We start from the raw sequence: 22,409 nt of genomic DNA, 5'->3' as shown, positions 1-22,409 counted from the left end.
GAAAGCTCTCGCAGAGGTTGCAAGTAGAATTTCAACCGTGGCCAGGATTTTCAGCCAGAAAATAAAAAAAGCAAAATACGACTGGCACATAGTGTGACTCTTCCCAAGAGATTGAACAATCATCGGAGGAATCTCAGCGCCATAGGATAATAACCACGTCAAAAGTAACTATGTCGCAGATTTCAGAAAACCACCCTCGGCCGTCCATCCGTGCCTCTGTTGTTTTTTTTTCGCATCCGAAATCACACGGACCAAAAATCATTGTCTTCTAAGGAAAATATCAAATCACACGAAAACAATTGAAGCGTGTTTCATCCTTACCTCGTCTCACCAACTGACCTTTTTGGCCTACCTGCTTCAATTCTCCGTTTCTAGACGACAAATGCTAGGAGAGCGACTTTCTGGGAAAGTGTTAAAATCAGTTTAAAACCCATTATTTAGTGCCCGGTTTTTTCAACAATTTCCCCCCCTGGTTTTGGATCCCTCCCCCAATTGAAGTTCCTGGCTACGACACTGCTCCTTCCCCTCCACCTCTCCTTTACACGCTTTTGCTGCCCACTCCTTCCTCATGCTGAGCGGTTGAGCACCTCGTCGCACGTGACGTTAATACCGTTTTAAATACTTTTAATTGTGTTGCTGATTGCGCAGTTGCAATTTAATTTAATGATACACCGATAAAAATGTCTTTCATTGTGCATAAACATTTCCATTGACATAAGGAGAACCAATGAATGCAGTGTGTGTGCACTATGGCGTAAATTATTGCGAGGATGTGCTAAATTCACCTCACCATACTGAAGCATTTTCGGATGAAACACAAGCCCGTATGCGATGAGAAAGTAAAATTCAGGGGAAACGCGTGTGAGGAAAATTTGAATTCAGTCGATAGCAGGGGGGTAGCCAGGAATTTTGTTAAGGAGGGGTCCAAAACCAGGGGGGAAAATTTTTAAACAACAGGGTACAAAGGAGAGGGTTTCAAACTAATTTTAACGCCCTTCATAATAGAAAAAACTTCATTTTTCAGAGATTCAATTTTTTTTCATTTTTGTAAATTCATGATTTTTAAATATTTTGTTTCCATTTATGAAGGAAAGTAATTGTGTTTTTATATTTTGGGGGGTCCTCTCGCTACGCCACTGGTCAGTGGTTCATCTTAAGATTTTTCCTATTTTCATTTCCAAACCCAAGCGTAACAGTTTAGGCCCTGAGTATGTAAAGATGTTTTTAAAAAACAACTTGAAAGCCCATAAAATAATTTTTAATTTATAAAAATATTAAAATGTGTATGAAAATCTAAAAAGCATTCCATTGATTGTATGTACCCACAATAAACTTGAATAATGACTTTGTGAAATCGCAGGAATTTGAAAATGCATTTGGATTCGAAAATATCCGATTCGAAAGATCTGGCTCCAAATATCCTGGATCCGTCCATCCCGAGTTATTTTATTCCATTCAATTCTTAAATTTTAATGACAGCAATACTACAGATAAATCAAAATCCCACCTGCTATAAGGAGTAAGAATCGATGGAATCGGAATCGAGGTTCGGGAATCGATTTGAAGGAATCGAAATTGGAATCGGAATCGAAATTGGAATCGGAATCGAAAAAAAGTGGAATCGACTCATCCCTAGATTAAACCATTAAGTACCTCCAAATGTTTTAAAATGCTAAAACAGCACTTCGTGAACACAAGTTGTATGGAGTGATTTTGAGCATAGTAAATGTGATTTTAATTTTTTTAATTCTTCATTGATTTTTTTTATAGGATAGAGGAGGCGTGGATGGGATCTTAAAGAGAGATAAAGCTGGAAGTGATTCAGGAGAAGAAGAAATGCCCAAGGTGGAGTTTTGCTGGTGTACCGAGTGCAACGAAGAATTCCTCTCTCGGGAAGAGCTGAGACTTCACATCAAGAAACATGCCGAGACTGGAACTCTAGAAAGCTTTGAGCAAAATGATGACTTAATACTTTCAAGTGAGGAGTACAAATTGTTGTCAGGAGAAGTGAGTTTGTTGAAGAATCGATTGTGCTGTGGTAAGTGCCAAAAAGAATTTACAAGTGAGAAAAAATTGGTGAGGCACATTAAGAAATATGATTTTCAGTGCGAACACAGGAGCTTTGTGAATTTAAACAATCAATTGGAGAGTTTGAAAACCAAAAGGGTTGCAGACAGTGCCTTGATGGACACCCAAGGCAGAGATAGTACTTTTCACTTGAACTCTAAATTGTGTGAAGCTACATCACCCATGACCAGAGATTCATTAGACAATAGTAATGTTATTTTGATAAATAATGAATGTATTAGTGATACTTGTGGCAAGTCAAGTGTCTCAGATATGAGCTTTAGGGTGAAACAAACGAAATTTAGTGAAAAACTATCATGTTGTGTTGGTTCTAATTCCTCAAGTGTAAGTTTTTGGAAACAAAATGAAGCTGTATTAAAAACCATTTCAATAGGGGGTGCTGAAACAGTCAACCATGAGACATTGAAAACGGAGGTAAATATGTCTGAAAGAGTTGTGATTTGTGATTACTGCACTAAGCCACATTCCTTAAAGTCAAAACTTCGTGAACATATCGTTGTATGTCATCTATCTGCGGTTGCCCACAAGTGTTCAATTTGTCACATGTTTCTCCCGACAGAGTCTGAATTGAAAGTTCATGAGGCGATTCATTTCAGCAAGAGTAAATATATTTGTAGTGCATGCTATGGTAACTTCCCATCTAGAGTGAAAGTGTCAATGCATGTGAAGAGTATGCATAATATGGACAAATCATATGCCTGTAGTGCTTGCTTTCTTTGTTTTACATCCAAATTAGAACTTGGACTTCATCAGGGCTGCCACTCTTTGGACAAGAAATACTGCTGCTCAGTATGTGGAAAGAAGTTTATGAGCAAGGATTACTACAAAACCCATGTTGGTGTTTGCCTGTCTGGACAACTCTTGCATAAATGTGATCAATGTGGAAAAGAATTTCTGACTAGAGGTAATTTAAAAATTCACCTGCAAAGCCATGATCCGAACAAGAGATTTGCGTGTCATTTGTGTCCCATGAGATACATACACTCCGGCAAATTGTCCCGTCATATTAGGCATTGCCACTTGAAAATGAAACCGCACGAATGCGGGATTTGCAAAAAGAGGTTTAGTTTGATGCACCATCTACGTGATCACTACTCTGTCCATTCAGACCATCGACCTTTCAAGTGCAAACATTGTGAAAAATGTTTTAAGAACAAGAGAGGAGTGAATGGTCACACAAGGCTGATGCATATTGAGCGTCAGTTGCAATGACAGGGTGTCTGTGAATTGGGGAAAACCCTGAATACTCTGATGATTTATGGAGTGTGGTGAGAAATAGCTTTTTCACAGTGAAGGGCAAAGTATTTGAAATAAGTAATGGGGGTCATTCACGATAATTCAGTCAAATTTGTAATCAATAACATTAAAAAAATAAAAATTACACTTTGAGAAAGTTGTCAGTTGAATAACAATTACAATTACCTACTTACTCTTAATCGTGCTCATGCACCTAATGCATTCCTACCAATATTTTCTTAAATTTCTACAGTTAATCATTTTTAATGCTTCCTCATGAAAGAATGATTAAAATATTCAATTAATGCACCTTAGGCATGTATGTATAAGTAAAATTCTATCAGAAACAACCCCTGTGGCTGAGGTTAATGTAGCTTGAACTGACTTTTGATTAGCGTGAGTATCTCACCTTTTGTTATTAACATATGTAACGATTACCAAAATGTAACGGTTACTCAAATGTAATTACAGTAAAGCCTCTTTACATCGTAATGGAGGGGACCAAAATTTGGGCAATTTGATGTATGGAGGTTCACTGTAGAGAGGTTTTAGTGATGGGCACCATTTTTTCATATCCTATGGAAATGAAAGGCACTACTGTCTCTTAAACCATTATATTTATGTGTTTATACAAACATGCATGCATTAGTGAAGATATTTTTTTAATAATTACAGAGAGGGAGAGAGTGCTAGAACTGTCACTTAAAATGATTAGGATAGTTGGATACCTTTTTTCTTATTTACAGTTAGGTATGCTCTCATTTGGAACCAAACATCCACAACTAATGAATAATCTGAAAATTACTGCACATTAAAGGGGTATAAGAAAAAAATAAGGGTTAAACATTTATCGCTGAGAATTTCATTCCATGTACGTAATCTTGGCTGCATTAATGGTCTCTAGTTGTCTCGGTATGATTTGTGGAGGTAGTAAGGCCGTTTGGGGGGTATCTCCTTGGTATGATAAGTGGAGGTTTTACGAGATGAAGAGGTTCACTACATGGAGGTTTGCCTATAAAGTTACATGTAAATCAGACGGGACCGTAAGGTGGTATGATGTATGGAGGTATATGATGTAAAGAGGTTCACTACATAGAGGTTTTCCTGTATCTGGTAGGGTCAAAGGTGGTTGCTCTGAGAAGGACTGGCCATCTACAATCCAACATCAGTCAACCTTAACACATTCAGTGCAGAGCACGCCATCCAAGCCGAGACACGGAGCACGTCAATTGATGCGCTCTGCTGGTTGGGCCAGGAGCCCTTTCTCCGCCTCCGTACGTGACTAATATCCACTTCCGAGTCTTCCGATTGTGTTCATGGGCTTTTGCAACCTTCCCTCTTTCGAACAGTGTGCGCCATTTGTAAATAGCAGTATTTTGAACGGAAGTTATGGCGTGGAAACCTCTCTCTATTTTACTTTCTTATTTCATCGGCTGATTCTGACGACGTTCATGAAAATCTGGCCCGCATTGAATGTGTTAACCTCCTTTGTGATGTAACCTGTGCGCTATTTTGACAGTGATCTGCAAAGGCTCTGATGAACAGATTTGATGAGGAACTGCCCCCTTGAGAAGTAATACGATGATTCCATATTATTTGAGAGACTACAGTGGTGGAGCATGGAGAAAGTGCTCCTGCACACTATACAATCACAGGAAAAATGTGAGAAACGGGAATGAGGAAGTGCCGTTAATGAGTGGGAAGGTTAAAACAGAAGCAATCCAAGCATCAGACAATATTCATTGCATATCCAAATGAGATTCATACATCCAAAACGCATTGTAATTACATGATACATAGATATTTTGAAAACTTTATGTAGTTATCTATTTACAACGTCCACGATAAGTTGTAAAAATAACAATGCATAGATATGTCCAAGATGTAATATCCGTGGTATAAAAAAATTGTTATTCCAAGTAGTATCAATAGATACCATATTTCCTATATAGGAATGAAGAGTGTAAAGGTTTTGTTTGTATGTCTGGGGATTACCAAATAACATTGTAAGCGCATCCGTTATCTACTCATTAGATGTAGTGAAGATATCCAAGAGATGTTGTAATATGGACCTTCAAGTTCGCTTTAGGACATTGCTGCAATGTTTATTAGCAGATCCTTTGGAAATTTGGCAGATACTCATACAAGTTAATAGGATTAACATGGATATCGCAAGGATGTTATATGTTAATGCCGACAATGTTGTCTATATGTTGGAGGGAGTGATTGCTGCTGGGGGAACCTGACCTTGACCACTCATCCGGGCCTTCTTACCAGGAATGTGATGGATGCCGTTGAGGGGGGAGGGTTGCTTGAGACCTTCTCGCTGCGGGCAGTCAAGTGAAGCATCGGGCCCAGTGCTTTTTGGTACTAGTAATCGATCGCAAGATGACTAGTCCTTCTGCAAACCATGTATGTATGTACTTGGTACGAACTGGCCAAAGCTGGCACTAAACAGTATCCAACTGGCCCAGAAACATTCGTGCTCAGGGATGATCAAATTATGGAAATCCATGCAACATTTCGAGATCTGTGGAGAAACACCGGGGTAACGTCAGGCTTAACTCCTCATTGGAGATCCTTGCCCTAGACTCGGGAAAAGACTTCTTCTTATATGAATAGAAGTCAGCTTCAAACAGTGGTAGGGCAGCTTACTTGTCACTATCACATAATAGGACATCTGCAGGGAGTAATAAAGGGAGTAATTGGGACTGGGAGTAATAAAATTGGATTAGGGTACGTATATGGTGCGAGATGAGGGAAGAAACGACTTCCAATCTAATATGCGAGTGCCCCTTAACCCTTTCACTGCTGTGAACCTATCGATAGGAGGTCCCCTGCTCGGAGGGTCGAAGAGACGACCCAGCGAGGGTGAGCTCGTCGAGGTAAGGGTTCCGGATTAGCGACCCTTTGCAGGGTGTACCATGCCCATCCTGGAAGTACCCGCTCCATGGCCGCACGAAAGGCATTTTAACCCAGGACTCGAAATAGACACTTGGGCTCCCCTTTTGTGGAGCCCAGGGAGGCAAAAGATCTTTCTTTCCATTGGGGACCTCTTGGCTATTATTGAGGACATATGCCTCTATGGGTGATCAGTCATTGGTGGTTAACACAGTGGACCCTTAGGTCTAAATGCTATTATCGCTTAGCCCCCCACTTGTGTTGATTTTGGAGCATTTAAGTGTATCATCAATATCACTTGGTTTTAAATGACACTTAAGGGGTGACATTAATCAACTAGTTAATGGAAAATTATAATTTTTTTATGGCGTGTATTGCGTACCTCCACATTTTGTTATTTGAGAAGGGCGCCACGGTTATCATTCGCAAAAATAAACAATTGCGAAACGATATGCAACGTTAGTTATGGGGCGGGCATTGGGTTTGTTGTGGGCAAGAACCCTGTATAAGGACGATTGTCTTCGTGCGCTTCGATCGTCATTTGTCCAAAATTCGTGTCGCAAGTTAATATGGTTCCTAATCCCGCCGATGGCAGCGACGACCAACAATTAGAGGCAGCGTCACAGCCATTTTGCCATTACCTCTTATGGGAGATAAGTGAGCGTCTCTTCTAAAATCGAAGATTACACAGGAAGAAATGGGTTTACGTAATTTTTGGTAGCCAGGATTCTTTTGCGGAAATTCATCTGCGAATGTGAATAATAAACTTCAGAGTGTGAAGATCAGGAGCATCAGGAGGTTGTTTAAAGACAAAGTAAGTACGCGTGAGTCATTGTCGTCCGCCATTGCGGTTGCATGAAAATTTGAAGTCATTTTGCTCCTAATTTTGTGCGTTAAGTCTCATTATTCTCATTATTTTAATAAATACCGAAATTTAAAAGGGCATTACGATACTTTTGCAGATGGAGTCCGAGCTTGAGAAATGGATGAAGGCTATTCCAAGGAAGGATTGCGCTTTAGCACTTACCGTGTTTGCAAATGTGTTTTTAAATATGTGACCTACACTTTCGCCCTGAAGACATCACATAATTAATTATTTAGGCGTATAATTATTTTATTTTGTGGTTAGTAGTGACAGCATTGATTTTATTGTGTTGGTGTGTATCTTTTAGCGTGACTTGTTTACATCGATTGCTTTAGTGTTCGCTACGAATCTACGACTTCCGCAGAAGTTTTTATGTTGTAAGATAACATTTCTGTTGCTTGAAATCACATGTGGGACGATTAAAAGGTAATTCGTAGAGAAAAAATGATCGAGTGTTGTGATTGTGAGTTCGTGTGATACAATTCTCTGCTGATTATAATTTCAGTGTTGTAAGAAACGATTGTTGAAGTGTAAATGTTTGCCTTTTGATATTATTCGTATGTTACTTCAACTGCCTTTGCAAGGATAAGACTCTGAATTACTGAATAGACTGGATCAGGGTAAAATTGTGATATATCGCTGCAAGTATGAAGACTTTGCCTTGTTCTACTGCAATGTATGCTGTTTCAAGATGAGTAATTCATTAAATTTCTTTTTGTCTCGAGCAATCATTCTGTTTATTGCCCGTTTATTCCGTTGGAATGCAAGGTACGTATTCGGTGATCTTAAAATGAAGAAAATCTTTTAAAGTCGTTTTAGGTGTTCGGTTAGTACCTGTGGTGAAAGAAATAGTATTGCTTGATACAAAATCCGTGCGCACGATATCGGCATCAGTGAGGGCGAGAGTGTTGTATTTTCAATGGGCGATGCTGTCTGTGTACGTGAAAGAATGCCCGCTAAGGTATTTTTAGTGCAATGACGGTAAGAAAGTTTAAGGTTTTGTCGTTTTAATTCTATGTTCTGCCGGTCACAGCAATTATTGAAGTTACGTAGAAAGTGAACTGAATGCATGAAAATTTGTCAACAACAATTGCACTAATGCATCGATCTTGCATAGCGGAGCAGTTGTTTAAGTATACTTTGATTTCAGAACCATTTACTTATTCAATCGTGGATACCTATGGACCGTGTTTACCTCTTTTTTAATGAGTGATATCGAAGCAATTTGTTTCAATCGTGAAATGAAGGAATAAATATAAATTCGTAATGCATTCATATGACGTAGTGTAATGTGAGTGTAAAATTAGCAATTAGTAAAGTTAATCACTGCTCCCACAGCGTAAATATTATATTTCGAGGGTTAAATCAATCATTTACTGTACAAACCTAAAATGTGAGCGCTTCCATGTCTGTATAGCGTCCGAGATAATGGTTTAAAGTCATCAGCTAGTACCGAAAAATTGTAAACAAAGATCCGCCATGTTTCAAATGTGTCGGTAGGCTGCACTATCACCTGAGCTTTTCTCGAAATAGACTGTCAAGATAGATGGCTAACAGACTTGCATGCTGCAAATTTCTTGTATATTCATTCATTTATCGATTTCCTTCCTTGATTATATCGTGCACCTGAGATTCATTGGCGGATTTTCGACCTTTTCAGACAGTTAAAACAGTTTCTTACGGATGGCACCGGTGCGAATATAATTTCACTTCGCTGTACTATCACAGACATCTGGGTTTATTCCATCCCATCCAATAGAGATATGAGTATTATCTAACTCATCCTATCAGAAAAATTGGTAAAACTCATCATTGTTCGCCGTAATTTGGTTAAACAAAATTGAAAAATAACATTGTTTCCCTATTGTAGCGTCTGCTACATGCCTCGAATGCGGTTGGCGACGCCACAGCGGCCAAAGTAGGAACTTGAATTACTTGCGCAGCCATTGATAACATCTTTCAGATAGGACATTACCGTCCTTATGTAGGGTTCTTGGTTGTGGGTGCCTCTTCTCGTAGAATATGAATGGATCTTCTTGCTTTCCGACGGTTTTTGAATATTGCCGCCTGTGCAATGAAAAGAAGTCATCTTTTGTGGATATATTTTCGACCATGGTGTACCGAGACGGCTGCTCGTTGGCGAAGAAACTCAACGAATTGTACGGTATCGAAGTGAGTAGCAATCTTCCTATCAGTGTTGTTCAGTTTCTGATAGTATGACCATTATTTATGTAAACTTGATTTCCTCATCAACCTTCATGTAAATGCATTAGGTATGGCTCCGTTGTTTTTTTTAATTTCGCGTTGAAGAATTCGTATAAAAAATGTATGTGACAGTGTGGTGAAATTTTATTTTATTTGTTTATCCAAACGTTTAATTTTTACTTCCGGGGCTTTAATGAGAATTATTTTAACATTTTGGTGCGATGTTTATTTATAATGCAGACACAAGTGGCCTTGTTGTTATTGCCCCGGAAATATCGGAGGGTTGGCAAGATTTGAGTAAGATTGCTTCAAGTGTAATCATTCTATTAATTCAATGTGTCTTAAGCGCTATACATTTCATGATGCAATTTTATGCATGACTTTTGGTACATGGTACACTGAATTTTTCTCTGAATTAGTGTTTTTAAAATTCCCAACCACCGCCAGGTAAGTGAAGTTCCTAACAGAGATTCAGACATAGTATTTATAGCACTCTCGGAAGAGATAGTTTGATGACTGTTTTCTTCAATTCATATACTGTTGAACTATATTACGGCAATTGCCCTAATCCTTTAATTTCACGATAGTTTTAAATGCATTATTTATTATTAATATTATTATGATGATGAATTGTGTTCCGAAAGTGGTTGTGAATTGAAATATAAGAAGCTATTTTTGGAAATTGCCTGCAGATTGTGATTTGATAGTATTTTTTAATTCCTCCAGATTAAGTATGAAAAAAATTCTATGATAGTATATCCTTTTACTTTATTCAACTCATATATTGAGAGTTGTATGTGTAAAAATTAATTTTATATATAGTAATGGCATGTATAGAGTTAATATGTATTTTGGTCGTGCAGACGAGGCTCATGACTGCAGTGGTGTGTTTGCTTACAATTTGCTTGAATTGTGACTCTATTGATTCCTTAGGCTTCATCTCCTGACGATGACCTCTCCAAATTCATCTGCACCGAATGTCTACGTCAGATCATGAGGCATGGGAACTTGACTTACAATCTCTGGAGTACGCTGGACTATTTGATGAAGATGCATGCAGAGGAGGTGGTAAGTAGATCAAGGTTTGAATGAATGTTTAAATTGTCCAATGGCATAGCTCCAGCTTTTAGGCCTGTTTCTAGGAATAATTATCTCCAAATCATTTATGCAGGGCACTTAGCGAGATTATGATGCACGAGCGCTAGGCAGAGACACTACGTATAAAATCACGTCTTTAGTATCTTGCCTTCCTGAAGTCTGTGATGATAATCAAATTGGTTCTGAATAGACGCAGTAAGGCGGGCTTTTAAATTGATAAGACTGTGAGTCCCAGAACTGTCAAGAAATAAAATCCACTGTTAGCATGTACATAAATCTAGGCCTAAGAGTGCAAGTAGATATGGGAATAATTAATTGCTGTAGTAGTTTTATGAAAAATTTATTTTTTCAAGCAATAGCCTCAAATATTACATCAATTTGCAAACATACACTTTAATATAGATCATGAGCAAAAATAATTGAAATAAATTGTTAACACTGTCAATGCCCAACTGCAGCATTAATAATTGTGTTGTTAGAAATATTTTTCCATGTATATCATGACCACTTAGTGTGATTGAGTGAACACTTCAAGCATTTGAAGTTTCAGCAGGGTAGATGTCTATCTGGCATTGTGCTATCAAACAATTAGTGATTACCCACACAGCTCTATATCCTTGCTGAAGGATATCTGGTCGTCTACAGGTAAATTCCTGATCTCCGTTGACCCTAAAAATGATGAACCTTTTTCGAGTTCTAATAATGGTGGAATAACAGATGGGAAGTTATTTCCTCCTCTTTCTCCGACTATCTGTAATAAGAAGGAGTCTGTGAATCCCAGGAGATGCAAATATCTCATTACATATATGGTAGGCTTACTGCCATTCAAAGTTGACCTCCAGCGAGTTGTTAGGGCTTTCCTAGACTCGATGTGTCTGGCAAAAAATCATCCAAGTTGAGTACTAGTAAAATTCCAGTACCATTTGATCAATGGCAATATCAAAAAAATGCATAAATTGTTGAAAATGTCCCAAAAATGATTGATTTGAATGAACAGAAAATTTATGTAAACTTGTGGAATGCATAATGCCGCATTCAAATCTTTTCGTGGACTTCAAGTCAGCGTTTTGATAGTTATTAGTTGATGGTGTAATAATAATATATTTATTGGTCCTAATACTTTACCAGAATAAAATGTGTGATAAGTCATACATTGACAAAAAGAAGGTATAATACAATAATAACATTACATAAGAATACAAGAAAGTAAAAAAATAGATAAAGAGTTTAAGATACAAAAGATTCATTTAGGAAGTCTTGAACATTTGAATGAATTTAATGCCCTATTGGTTACACAAGTATAAGATATTTTTGCTGGCCAAACATTTTATTGAAATTGGGACCTTATTTTATACCAATCACGCTGGATGGTAAGGACCTTTTTTTGCTAATATTCAGTGTCTGATTAGCAAGGTGAACATATTCTCTGCCTGGTGTAAATTTTGGTTAACCCTAATACATATGTATAAATTGTATATTCATTCTGTAAACCGACCGTAACAATGTAAGTAATCCTCATGAAAATTACTTTGGCTAAGCTTTTACTTTGGTAAGGTCATTTTCAATTTATTTAAGAAAATTTCTAGTGGTTTTAAGACACTTAAAATATTTTCTTTTGTTCTGTAAAGATGGACATCACATCCTTTGATATCCCTTTGGACTCTCTGGACTTCCTGTTCTCGAAGGAAATGGATTTTTCTCTTCGACCTCTTGTGCTTGGGAAGCAAGATCAGTCGTGTGGATCACCAATCTCAAAGAAGGTCAGAATTGAGTTTATTAATAATATTGATAAATTTATTTCACCATTGGAAATTAATATTTTTTCGTGGCTGAAGTGAAGATGGGTAAAATGTATTGTTTGGTATTTGGAGGACACGACACTCAGCCGAGGTCATTTGCGCCATTTAGAAATAGGTAGGTAAGGAATGGGGAGTGGAGAGAAATCCAACGTTGGCATTAGCCTGCTCTTACCCCGTTATGACGAGTCTAGCTCGTCATGAACTTTCGACGCCAAACTGCGCAATGACCAGTGTATCTTGTCATATGATTTTCATAATTTTAGCACTACAGTAAACTCTTGATTTTACGAAGCAGGATTTTACGAAGTTTTCGATTATACGAAGTGATATTGCGGTCCCGGTGAAAAGCCTATGCTAAATACATGGCGCTATTCGATTATACGAAGTTTCGATTATACGAAATTTTTTGAATTTACGAACCTCGGCTCGGTCCCTAGGAGCAAATGGCATTCGTTTATACGAACTACGGCGAAAAATTTGTCAACAAAACTAGTTACGCCGGCGTAAGTAGCTAAAAAATCAGCGCTTCCAACTGTGGTCCATCAAAAGTGCGAAATCGTAAATGATAATGCAACTTTGGAGAGAAATGGGTCGCCTAAAACCTCACTGTGGGAATTTAGGGGGAGTAGGAGTTAAGTTAAAATATCGCGGCTGACATTATGCCCCTATTTACGTGCCTGTTCGTAAACATAGCATCGACAATAATTCGTAGTTTAACATGTCAGGAAGGTCGCGCGGAGTATTTCGTACACCCCTAATTAACCCTTTGCACTGCTGTGAACGTACTTCGAAGACTACTTGACTACTTTTCGCCGAAGCACTTCGAAGGGTCCCTAATCCGGGACCCTTTCCTCGACGAGCTCACCCTCGCTGGCCCCTGAAACTGGGCTATTTTTTAATGCCTTACCTGACGAAACCCTGGGTTTCAAAGGGCAAAGGTGCCATGGGGGAAAAAAGAGTAAAGTGCGTGTTACTGTGGGGCTGTGCGTCAACCAAACGGGCACGGACAAAATAAGCCCGTTGTCATTGGGAAATTTGTAAGGCCACGGTGCTTAAAACATGTAAAATTGGAAGCCCTCCCCGTTTTTTACCATGCAAATAAAAACAGCTGGATGACCCGAGAAATTTTCCAGCAAACTGTTATACGTCTACACAGAAAAATTTCTGGAGAGAACAGCAAAATTGTTTTAATAATGGATAATGCCACCGTTCATAAATACGTGGAAGGTCTAAAATTGGCTAATGTTCGAGTCCTCTTTTTACCCCCGAACTCGACTAGCAAGTCCCAGCCCTTGGACCAAGGCATTATCCAGGATTTTAAAGTCCTATACCGGAAGAAGCTTGAGCGGTATTACTTGCAATGGATCGGTATGTACACATTCATCTATTTTGCTCATGTGCGTTTGGATATTGATTTAGATATTTTTATTCATGATTATCATTCTTTCAAATATATTTGCTACTTTTATAAATGGGAACAGAAATTAATAACATCCCGAAATGGACGTTGATACATGCAATCCGCGCCATAATATCTTTTCGTGTATATATTGGCCTTTGTGAATGAACAACTTAAATATCTTAAGTACTGGGCTCTATTTACCGCCAATTTATATTTCAGGCTTCTCGTAATGAAGACGCACTTCCAAGTCTAACCATGAACATTCTTCTCACGCGCTTCCCCGTTCTCCCATGCTGGGGTTCTGTCTTTCCAAAGCCGTCCCTTCCCTCCTGCCGCCTTTGGCTGATCTTGCTGACACCCACCTTACGCATCCCAAACCCCTCCTTCCCCAGCATTTCCCATTCACTCCCTCCCTAAGAAGACTGAGCTTGTGTGCGTCGCAAAAAAATACGGCCCCCAAAAGTAGACTGAGGCAGAGCTGAAGGCCATTTCCCCACCCTTCTTTGTCCTGCCCCCTTCACCAGTCCTTGTGCTGACCACACTTCTTCCCTCAGGCAATCCCCATCCCACTCTTATTCACCCCACCCACTGGGAACGTTCCCCGATTGTGGAGAAAGGCATGGTTCATCTTTACCTGCAACGGGGGGAAGTTATTAACCGGAGAGAGGCGGAAGAAGTATCTTCCACTATCGGGAAAATGGTGCCGCGCTTATAATTGTCTCTCTTCTTCTCTGCTGACTTTTCAATTGAAATTAATTTCTTTGCTCTTTCCACACTATATTTATTTACGATTATGGCGCGACAATTTTTTAGCGCTAAAACTAAGAAAATCTTTTCTCTATGTCAATGATCCTTTGCCTAACTTTCAATATGGCGGAGAAAGGAACACGAAAACTAAATGAGGTGACGGTACAGGTTTTTGCGTGTCATTTTTTGGGAATTCACGCTAGCGAACCAATACTTAACCACGTTGAGAAATGATAAAACGTCTCTTGTAGGAAAACAATCAATGTGGATAATAACGTTTCTATCTATATTTCTCCGATACTGTAAGATGTTTCTCCTGTCGTTTTCCGGTTGGAACCTTGCTCCTGTCGGCATAAAATGAGAGAAACATACTATATGAACAGGTCACCTCACACCCGGTATGAAGAATACAGTCCTGATGAAGAATTAAGTCTTTTATGGCAACGTCTGCGAAGATGATGGAACACAGTAGTCGGACGGAGAACTCAAACAGAATTTACTTCAAATATTCGCCAGAAGATAATCACATCCTACGTTATTTATGATCGTAATTGAATCTCAGTGAAAATAGAGCACATTCTGCTGAAAATACGAAGTAACTCGAAATATTAACTTACGAAGGTTATTTTGGAAACGGGCTAAGACCCTTGTTTTTCTTTTTTTTCTCGTCACTGAGCGATAGAGGGCGACATAAATGGCGGTTAGGCCGGCTGCCGCTAAAATTCCGTGGGTGTCAGAAACAAATATCTATCGTTTGCATACTTAATAGTAGCTATTGGCTCCTAACCGCAAATTTATAACTGTTAATTCTTGCAAACTTGTTAATAAACATTGCAATTCATTATTTGATTACGTTTTCTAAACTGGTCGGGAATTTCTTTAGCGATCGTTGATGTTGAAGTATGAACAAGAAATGGGAATTTTACGGTGATATAATTATTTAACGATTTTTCACATCATAAATCGATAGCAAAAAGCCTTTTCTATGAATTATACAGAGAATAACCACCGAAAACATTTAAATAAGACCACTAAAGACAAAAAACAGCGGAAGAAACAAAAGCGAAAATTTTTTCGTGACTTATGAAAAAGGTTTGAATTTACGAAACTCGATTTTACGAAGTGCCAATTTTCCGGTCCCACTGACTTCGTAAAATCAAGAGTTTACTGTATTTATTTAGAGGAAGAATATAATTATTTTGAAAGCTGAAAAATGTTAAAACATGCATAGAATACTAATATAATTCATATACCAAGCCAACACACTAGCCATTACACCAACCCGATTTCGATGGGTAAAATAAATTCAATCCTATGCACACATGCATAAGAAAAGGAGCCTATTAGCTTCCAATATTCCACAATTACAATAATATTAATGAAATATGAATAAAATAAAGCAGTATATAGGTACATCAAGGATGAAATTTGCCATGAAAAAATATTTGGCTTAAATTGGATGCAAACACTGATATCCCAATTGCTGATATAGGTATGCTACCAATTACACACCACAGCCATCTTCTTCCTTGGCAAATTTCAGACTGAGTTATACCGAAAAAGATGTTTGAGTCCTATGTCTTCACTACAGTGCAGGAGACGAATGTTTTCCAACGGTTATTTCTCTGACATTGGCTCATAATTAGTACGACCTCTGAGTCATATTTCATAGTGTGGACCGTAGAGATTAGCACCTTGTTTGGCTAAATACAGCTTGAGAAAGGTCATGTGAAAAAATGGCTTGGTTGTGTATCTGGTAGCAAGTAGTGGCTCTAGGGGTGGGCTACGGTGTGTGTGGGCCCACACAAATAATTTTGGTGACAAATTTCAGTATCTGAGTCCAACGGTAAACTTTGCTTAATAAAATTAACTCAAATTTTATTCAGTTGTAGGAGGTCTATGGAAAACCACTCTGTTAATTTGATAAATAATTTCCTATCGTTCATATTAATCAATTACTATTTCACAGTACAGTACACCAGAGGGGCGGAGCTAGGAATTAAGGCTAGGGGAGGTTTCAGGGGCAACTAATACTGGGGTGCTTGGGGTATTGCATACACTCCAGGGTTAACGGGAGTTGCGGTGGCCTTCCGCCGGAAAAAAATTAAGGTAGATGGTTCAAAATGCTGATTTTTATGGTCTTCTGAGGGACATTTTATTAAACCTCACACTATTCTACAAGCAATATTAATCCAATCAAGTAAAATAGATTTAACTTAATAATTTGGGGGAGTTTTATCCCCCTAAATCGCTGCGCCACTGCAGTACACTCCCCATTATGTAGGGTAATGATGGGAAGAGACGGCACAAATAATCGGAAAACACGGATAACACAAACTTTCACTTAAATGTCTTGCAATGTTCATAATTTATGTAAAACAAATAATATATCATGATTTATGTGGTTATTCTGTTATTTTAGAGTGCTTCCCAGACTCAATGAGAGCTTTCTTCGCCAGTTTGCGATCTCATTAGTGGCAATAACATGATTGTACTAGTATTATTACGGCTCCATCTAAGGCCTGGTTTCGAAAACCACACATCTGCAGCTGTCTGATCATGGATGCAGAAAAGTGGTTTGCACGAATGCTTCAAAACACTGCTCGACATCGTAAACTACTCTGTTAGGCACCACGCCATGTAGTCCCATCTCGCACAAGTTGCCCGGGTTACAACTACTGACGGACGTGTATCCGTGATCACGGAGCGCAGTTGCGCACTGCGAGGCTTGGAAAACAGGAACACGGTGTTCCTGTCAATGTAGCTATCGTGCGATCGCTTCCGTTTTACGAAGGGGATTCTAACGGAGATAATATGCCCGGTGTATCCTAGCATTAATGCAGTGATTGCAGTGATTTTGTGCCCGATTGTATTTTTTATAAATAGATAGATGAAAAAGTCGAGCGAGATTGAAAATCATGCATGGATAATCCGCGACACGGATAAACTGCAGCCAGATGAACAGGAGTCTGCTGTACTTCTTCTAATTTCTTACCGGAATCAATTTTGCTGTTTTTCAAGTGAAAATTAAATGAATGAACTCTCAAAAATGCATGGAGGCCTGAGGTATTGTTTGTTGTTGCTGTGTGGCATGTCAGGAAAGAAGTCCTATTTGTGTAAGGTCAATTGATCTATTCTAGATATAGACCTGGTAAGGTCTATTGATAGATAAATGTTTTTAACTATATTTTGTCCTTAGTATTTTTCCAGGGTATAATCTGTAGACTTTATGTTTGTGGGTGAATGAATGAATGCTTTATTGATGCTCTGGGAAACCCATAAGAGCAAAAAACCTAAATACAATTAAACATTCTGCTCAAGAATACAATAAATATGAAATATCACAACATAAACAAAATTAATCAACTCAAAGATTTGTACAACTAAGAACAATACATTTACGGTTTTAAATATTCATACAGTTTACTCTTGAAAGATTCCGGGGTGGAGGAGCGTTTTATTAAGGGGGGTAATGAATTCCAAAACTTAGAGGCAGTGATCTGGAAGGAATTTAGGTATAGGTTGGTACGGGCTTGGGGTATATGGAGAAGGTTAAGGTCTGACCGGGTTCTTCGGAGGGAGACACTAGTCCTGTAAGTGAATAAGTTATACAGGTATTCAGGCGTTTGAGTACGAAATAGGGAGAACAGAAGAGACCCCAGGAAGTACTTCCTTCGGGAGCCAATAGGCAGCCATTTCAAGGCAACAAAGTGCTCAGAAACGTGATCGTCTCTGCGAAGGTCAAATATAAATCTAATGCAGCTGTTAATTAGTCGCTGGACACGTATTTCAAGAACATTTGTTAAATCACAATACACTAGTATACAATAATCCATAATAGGAAAAATCAAAGAGGTTACAAGTGCTATTCTCGTGTGGACAGGTAAATTTTTCTTTTGAAGTTTCAATACATAGAGAATTTTATTTCCCTTATTGCACATTTCCAATACATGCTGATCCCAATTTAAAGTAGTGGAAAGAGTGATGCCAAGGTATCGAACAGTTTTTTTGAATTTAACAATGCTGGTGTGAACATGAATAGGTGGAAGACTGTCATGATGGATGCTATTTAAAAGTCTTGAATTTCCGAAAATGATTGCTTGAGTTTTTAAGGGGTTTAATTGTAGGCAGTTGATATTGGCCCAAGAGATGATGGAGCTAATATCACTGTTAATTGTTTCGATAAAAAACGGAAGTTCGTCATGAGAGCAGTGAATGTAGATTTGCAGATCATCTGCATAGAGCATATAGTTGGCGTGACTAATGGACTTAGCCAGGTCCAGGGTGTACAAAGTAAAGAGGAGAGGTCCAAGGACGGATCCTTGAGGTACGCCGCATGAAATCGGGAGCCATGGGGATATCTCGTCACCTGAGCCCTTGACAGCTTGACTTCTGCCCGTCAAGTAGGAGTTAAACCAGTTTAGGGCAGAGCTGGAAAAATCGAGGGACTTTAATTTGCGTAAGAGAACTACGTGATTAACTCGATCAAAGGCCTTACTAAAATCGAATAGAACCATAATGGTTACCAATTTCTTGTCGGTGGCGAGACGAATATCGTTAGTGACTTTAAGCAGGGCAGTCTGTGTGCTAAAACCCTTGCGGAAGCCAGATTGGAAAGGGTCTAGTTTACCAGATGATGTTAGAAATTTCATGACTTGAGAGTGCACAATCCTCTCCAGTGTTTTAGAGAGGGCACAGAGAATAGAAATGGGCCTGAAATCAGATGGGTTTTCGGGCTTGATAACCTTTCTGACGGGCGTGATAAGTCCTTTTTTCCAGGCAGCTGGAAATCGAGCGTAGGATAAGGAATAATTAAAGATTTCAAGGATAAATGGAAGTAGGAACTGAGTGGCTTTATGAACAAACATAATAGAAATATTATCGTGACCTGGGGAATTAGATTTCGTCTTCTTAAGGTACTTCAGGGCAACATCCGGAGTGATGTGTTGAAAAAAGAAATTATTGGCATCAAACGGAACATGAAGGTCGTCAATGGTCGGTGCATCTGTTGCAGTGTCGCTGGTACTACTCGACAGAGAGGTAAAAAATTGATTTATTTGATCAATGTCAATATGACCTGGCAGGGCATTGGAACGCTGACGTACTAATCCGAGGTTCCTCAATTCACGCCATATGGACTTTTGGTCACCGAGTTTCGAGAGTTTTGATGTATAGTAATGGTGTTTAACTTCCGTTATGCGGGCTTTGACCATATTGCGATAATCCTTAAATGATTGGAAGTCTGCAGGCTTTCTGGTGCGAATATATAATCTACGAATATGATTACGTTCGCTTATTAGATTACGGATTTCTTCATTAAACCACGGTGCGTGAACACGCTTAGGATAGCACGTCACTAGAGGTGCCAGAGCATTGATACATTTCAGTAAATGAGAATTAAAGCAATCAACCTTAAGGTCAATACAGTCGGACTTAAAGATATCGCTCCAATCCAAAGCCGCAAGTTCATTCTGGAAAATACATTCATCAAAGTTTTTAAGTTTACGGAATTTAAAAGGCTTTGGGGGTGTAGTATAGAGCTTAAATCGATAGGAAATGTGAATGAGATCATTAGCTGACAAAAAGGGGACAGGCATTTGAGAGTATGAGATCACCTTGTCAGGGTCATCAACAATAAACAGATCGAGTAAAGTATGACTGGTTGCTGTATGATGTGTTGCAGTAAACGGAACTAAATGAAGATTGTTACTCAAGGTAAAATTCCTAATATACTGACTATCAGATTTGACTTGGAGGAGATCAGAGTTAAAATCTCCAGTTATCACAACGTTGTTGTAGGTGGGAAGAAAACGAAGAAGGTCGTTTTCGAAAACACTCATGAACCCAATTTTGGGAGGACGATAAACAACACATAATAATAGCTTTAGAGTATTTGGGCTGATGATGTCGACAAAAAGATACTCCGGTCGGGAACAGTAAGTTGAGGGAGAAGAGGCAATGACTGAGACCTGAAGATCCTGGCGAATAAATAGTCCAACACCACCTCCCACTTTACCGAGACGATCATGCCTCAAAAGATTGAAGTTGGGCAAAGACACTAGGACATCAGGGATGTCGGGTTTAAGCCAAGTTTCAGTGAGGCATATGATATCAAAAGAACTTTGGGAAAAGTAAAGTCTGAATTCGTCGATATGGGCGTACAAAGATTGGCAATTAACACAACATATCTTAATGCAGTTAGATTGAAGAACTCTTTGAACCAGATGGCGGCCATTAGGTTGACAAGTTGGTTGCTAATCCACCAATGAAGAAAGTTTATCAGTATCCTCCGTCGAAGAAATGGTAAGGCGCTCGGAACCGTCTTCTTTGCGAGCGTAAATCCTTCCATTACGCACCCAAACATACTTGATTTTGCCATTTTTCTTCAAGTCGCGAGCCACTGAGTACAGTTTACGATTGAAAGGCGTAAGGGATTCATTTACATACACTGGGGCCGCTGGAGAGAGGTTGAAGCCTATATCTTTGGTAGTGAAATTTCTCTTACCACTACGGGCGGCGACAACCTTAGAGGCGAGTGAATGCCGAAGAAAACGGACTGGGTTAGGTGAATCAGACCCTTTGCCATGCAGTTTAAGGCGATAGCAATAATCAAGGTCAGACACACTGATGTCCACACCAAGCGCTTGCCCTACGTTACAGACGATAGAGTCAAGGGTTTCACCATCGACGAAGGGAACACCACGAAATTCAACAACATTTCGTAGCCACTATCTTTCTTGCTCAGCCCTATTGAACTGAACTTGAAGACTCGAAACACGATTTGAAATTTGGATATTGTCTTCAGATAGGTTGTCAAGGCGTTGGTTAAGGCTAGTGAGAGAAGCCGAAATACCTTTGAGGGCGTCCGCATGATCAGTGATGCACTTTTGGATGTCGGAGAGAGACGATTTTATGTCCGAGTAACCCTCTTGAAGTTGCTTTACTCTATCAAGTAGCTCCTTAACCAGGTCAGCAAGAGGCTCTTCGGAAGATTTCCCTATGCCAGGTTTTAAGGGCGTGGAGTCAGAGCGAGAAGCACGTTGCCAAGATGTACAGGAATCACACACCCAGGTTTTCTGCAGGTCATCCATAACTTGATGTCCCCGTCGGACATAGCAACACAAGACGGATGGAAAAATGACTTGCACTCGCCACAGTTCACGCCCTTTTGACCACGTCGAGAGCCTTGATTACACACACAACAGGTAGGCATAGCGAAATCAAAGCAGGAGCTCTGAGGAGACAACCTTTCAGCTCGAGAGCAGAACTGGAACTGGGTGAGATTTCATGAGAGTGCGGTCACTCTGGGAGGGCTTTGTTAATGGGATAGGTGGTAGTGCAGAGAGAGATACATGTAGGAGTGAATAAAACATTGTCAATGGGGTAAATTCCTTCATCAAAGAAAACGAAAGGCATTGATTGCAAATTTGTTACCCACCATTAGAAAATTCAGAACATACAAATTATTTGGTTTTAGAAATCCCAGGTTAGACAAATGTCAATGGTCGATTTTAACCTCATTTAGAAAAGGCCAGATTGGCGGCCATGTGATGCCACTCCACGTGATAGCACAGGGATCTAGTTTCTATATGAGTAGATAGGAGTTTTACATCATCTAAAATTACCAATGCATGCATGAGACACAGAGCTCAGGGAAACATCTCTTAATAATCACCTATTAAAACTGCCTAAGGTCGGAAAGTTTTCTTCGTTTGATAAGGTATTAATAATCCTTATTTAAGCCAAGCACTACCTTATAGCAGGGTACTCTGTTACCTGCTAGCAGCCTGCATCGTAGCGGCGCTCGTAGCTTTGCACCAAGGTGGCCTCACACGGCAGCATCCAGAACCAGAATGAGGTCACACAGGCATTTCCCAGCATTCATACTTAGCCGTTATGTTATTGAGCGCTTGAAAATTTTCACTTTTCATTAAACGTGAAAAATAGATATTGTCATTTAAAAATCTAAAAGCATAAAATACGTACTCCAGGAGTAATAATCCTTCGAGTTAGGTAATTTAAAAAATATGAAACCACCCTGTTGTACATAATACCCTACTTTGCCTCA

At 39.2% G+C, this 22,409-nt stretch overlaps 1 protein-coding gene across 9 annotated transcripts in view; it reads left to right on the top strand.

The window, feature by feature from the left end:
• The window catches only part of LOC124172740 (zinc finger protein 268-like), a 405,740-nt gene that overhangs the window by 340,369 nt on the left and 42,962 nt on the right, over positions 1–22,409 (top strand). For 2 of the 9 annotated variants that reach the window (XM_046552218.1, XM_046552213.1), the window contains exons 2-3: positions 10,229–10,363; positions 12,022–12,153. The exons of 6 other annotated variants lie outside the window; for them this stretch is intronic. In XM_046552218.1, coding sequence (XP_046408174.1) covers positions 10,229–10,363; positions 12,022–12,153 — 267 coding nt within the window. Of the gene's footprint in view, positions 1–1,770; positions 3,478–10,228; positions 10,364–12,021; positions 12,154–22,409 lie in introns of those variants that run through there. One more of the 9 variants, XM_046552217.1, reaches the window with a different exon arrangement.

This window comes from Ischnura elegans (genome assembly GCF_921293095.1).
Source record: "Ischnura elegans chromosome 13 unlocalized genomic scaffold, ioIscEleg1.1 SUPER_13_unloc_2, whole genome shotgun sequence".
Taxonomy (NCBI): Eukaryota; Metazoa; Arthropoda; class Insecta; order Odonata; family Coenagrionidae; genus Ischnura; species Ischnura elegans.
Note: the sequence above shows the minus strand (reverse complement) of the source record. Positions and strands in the feature narration are given on the sequence as shown.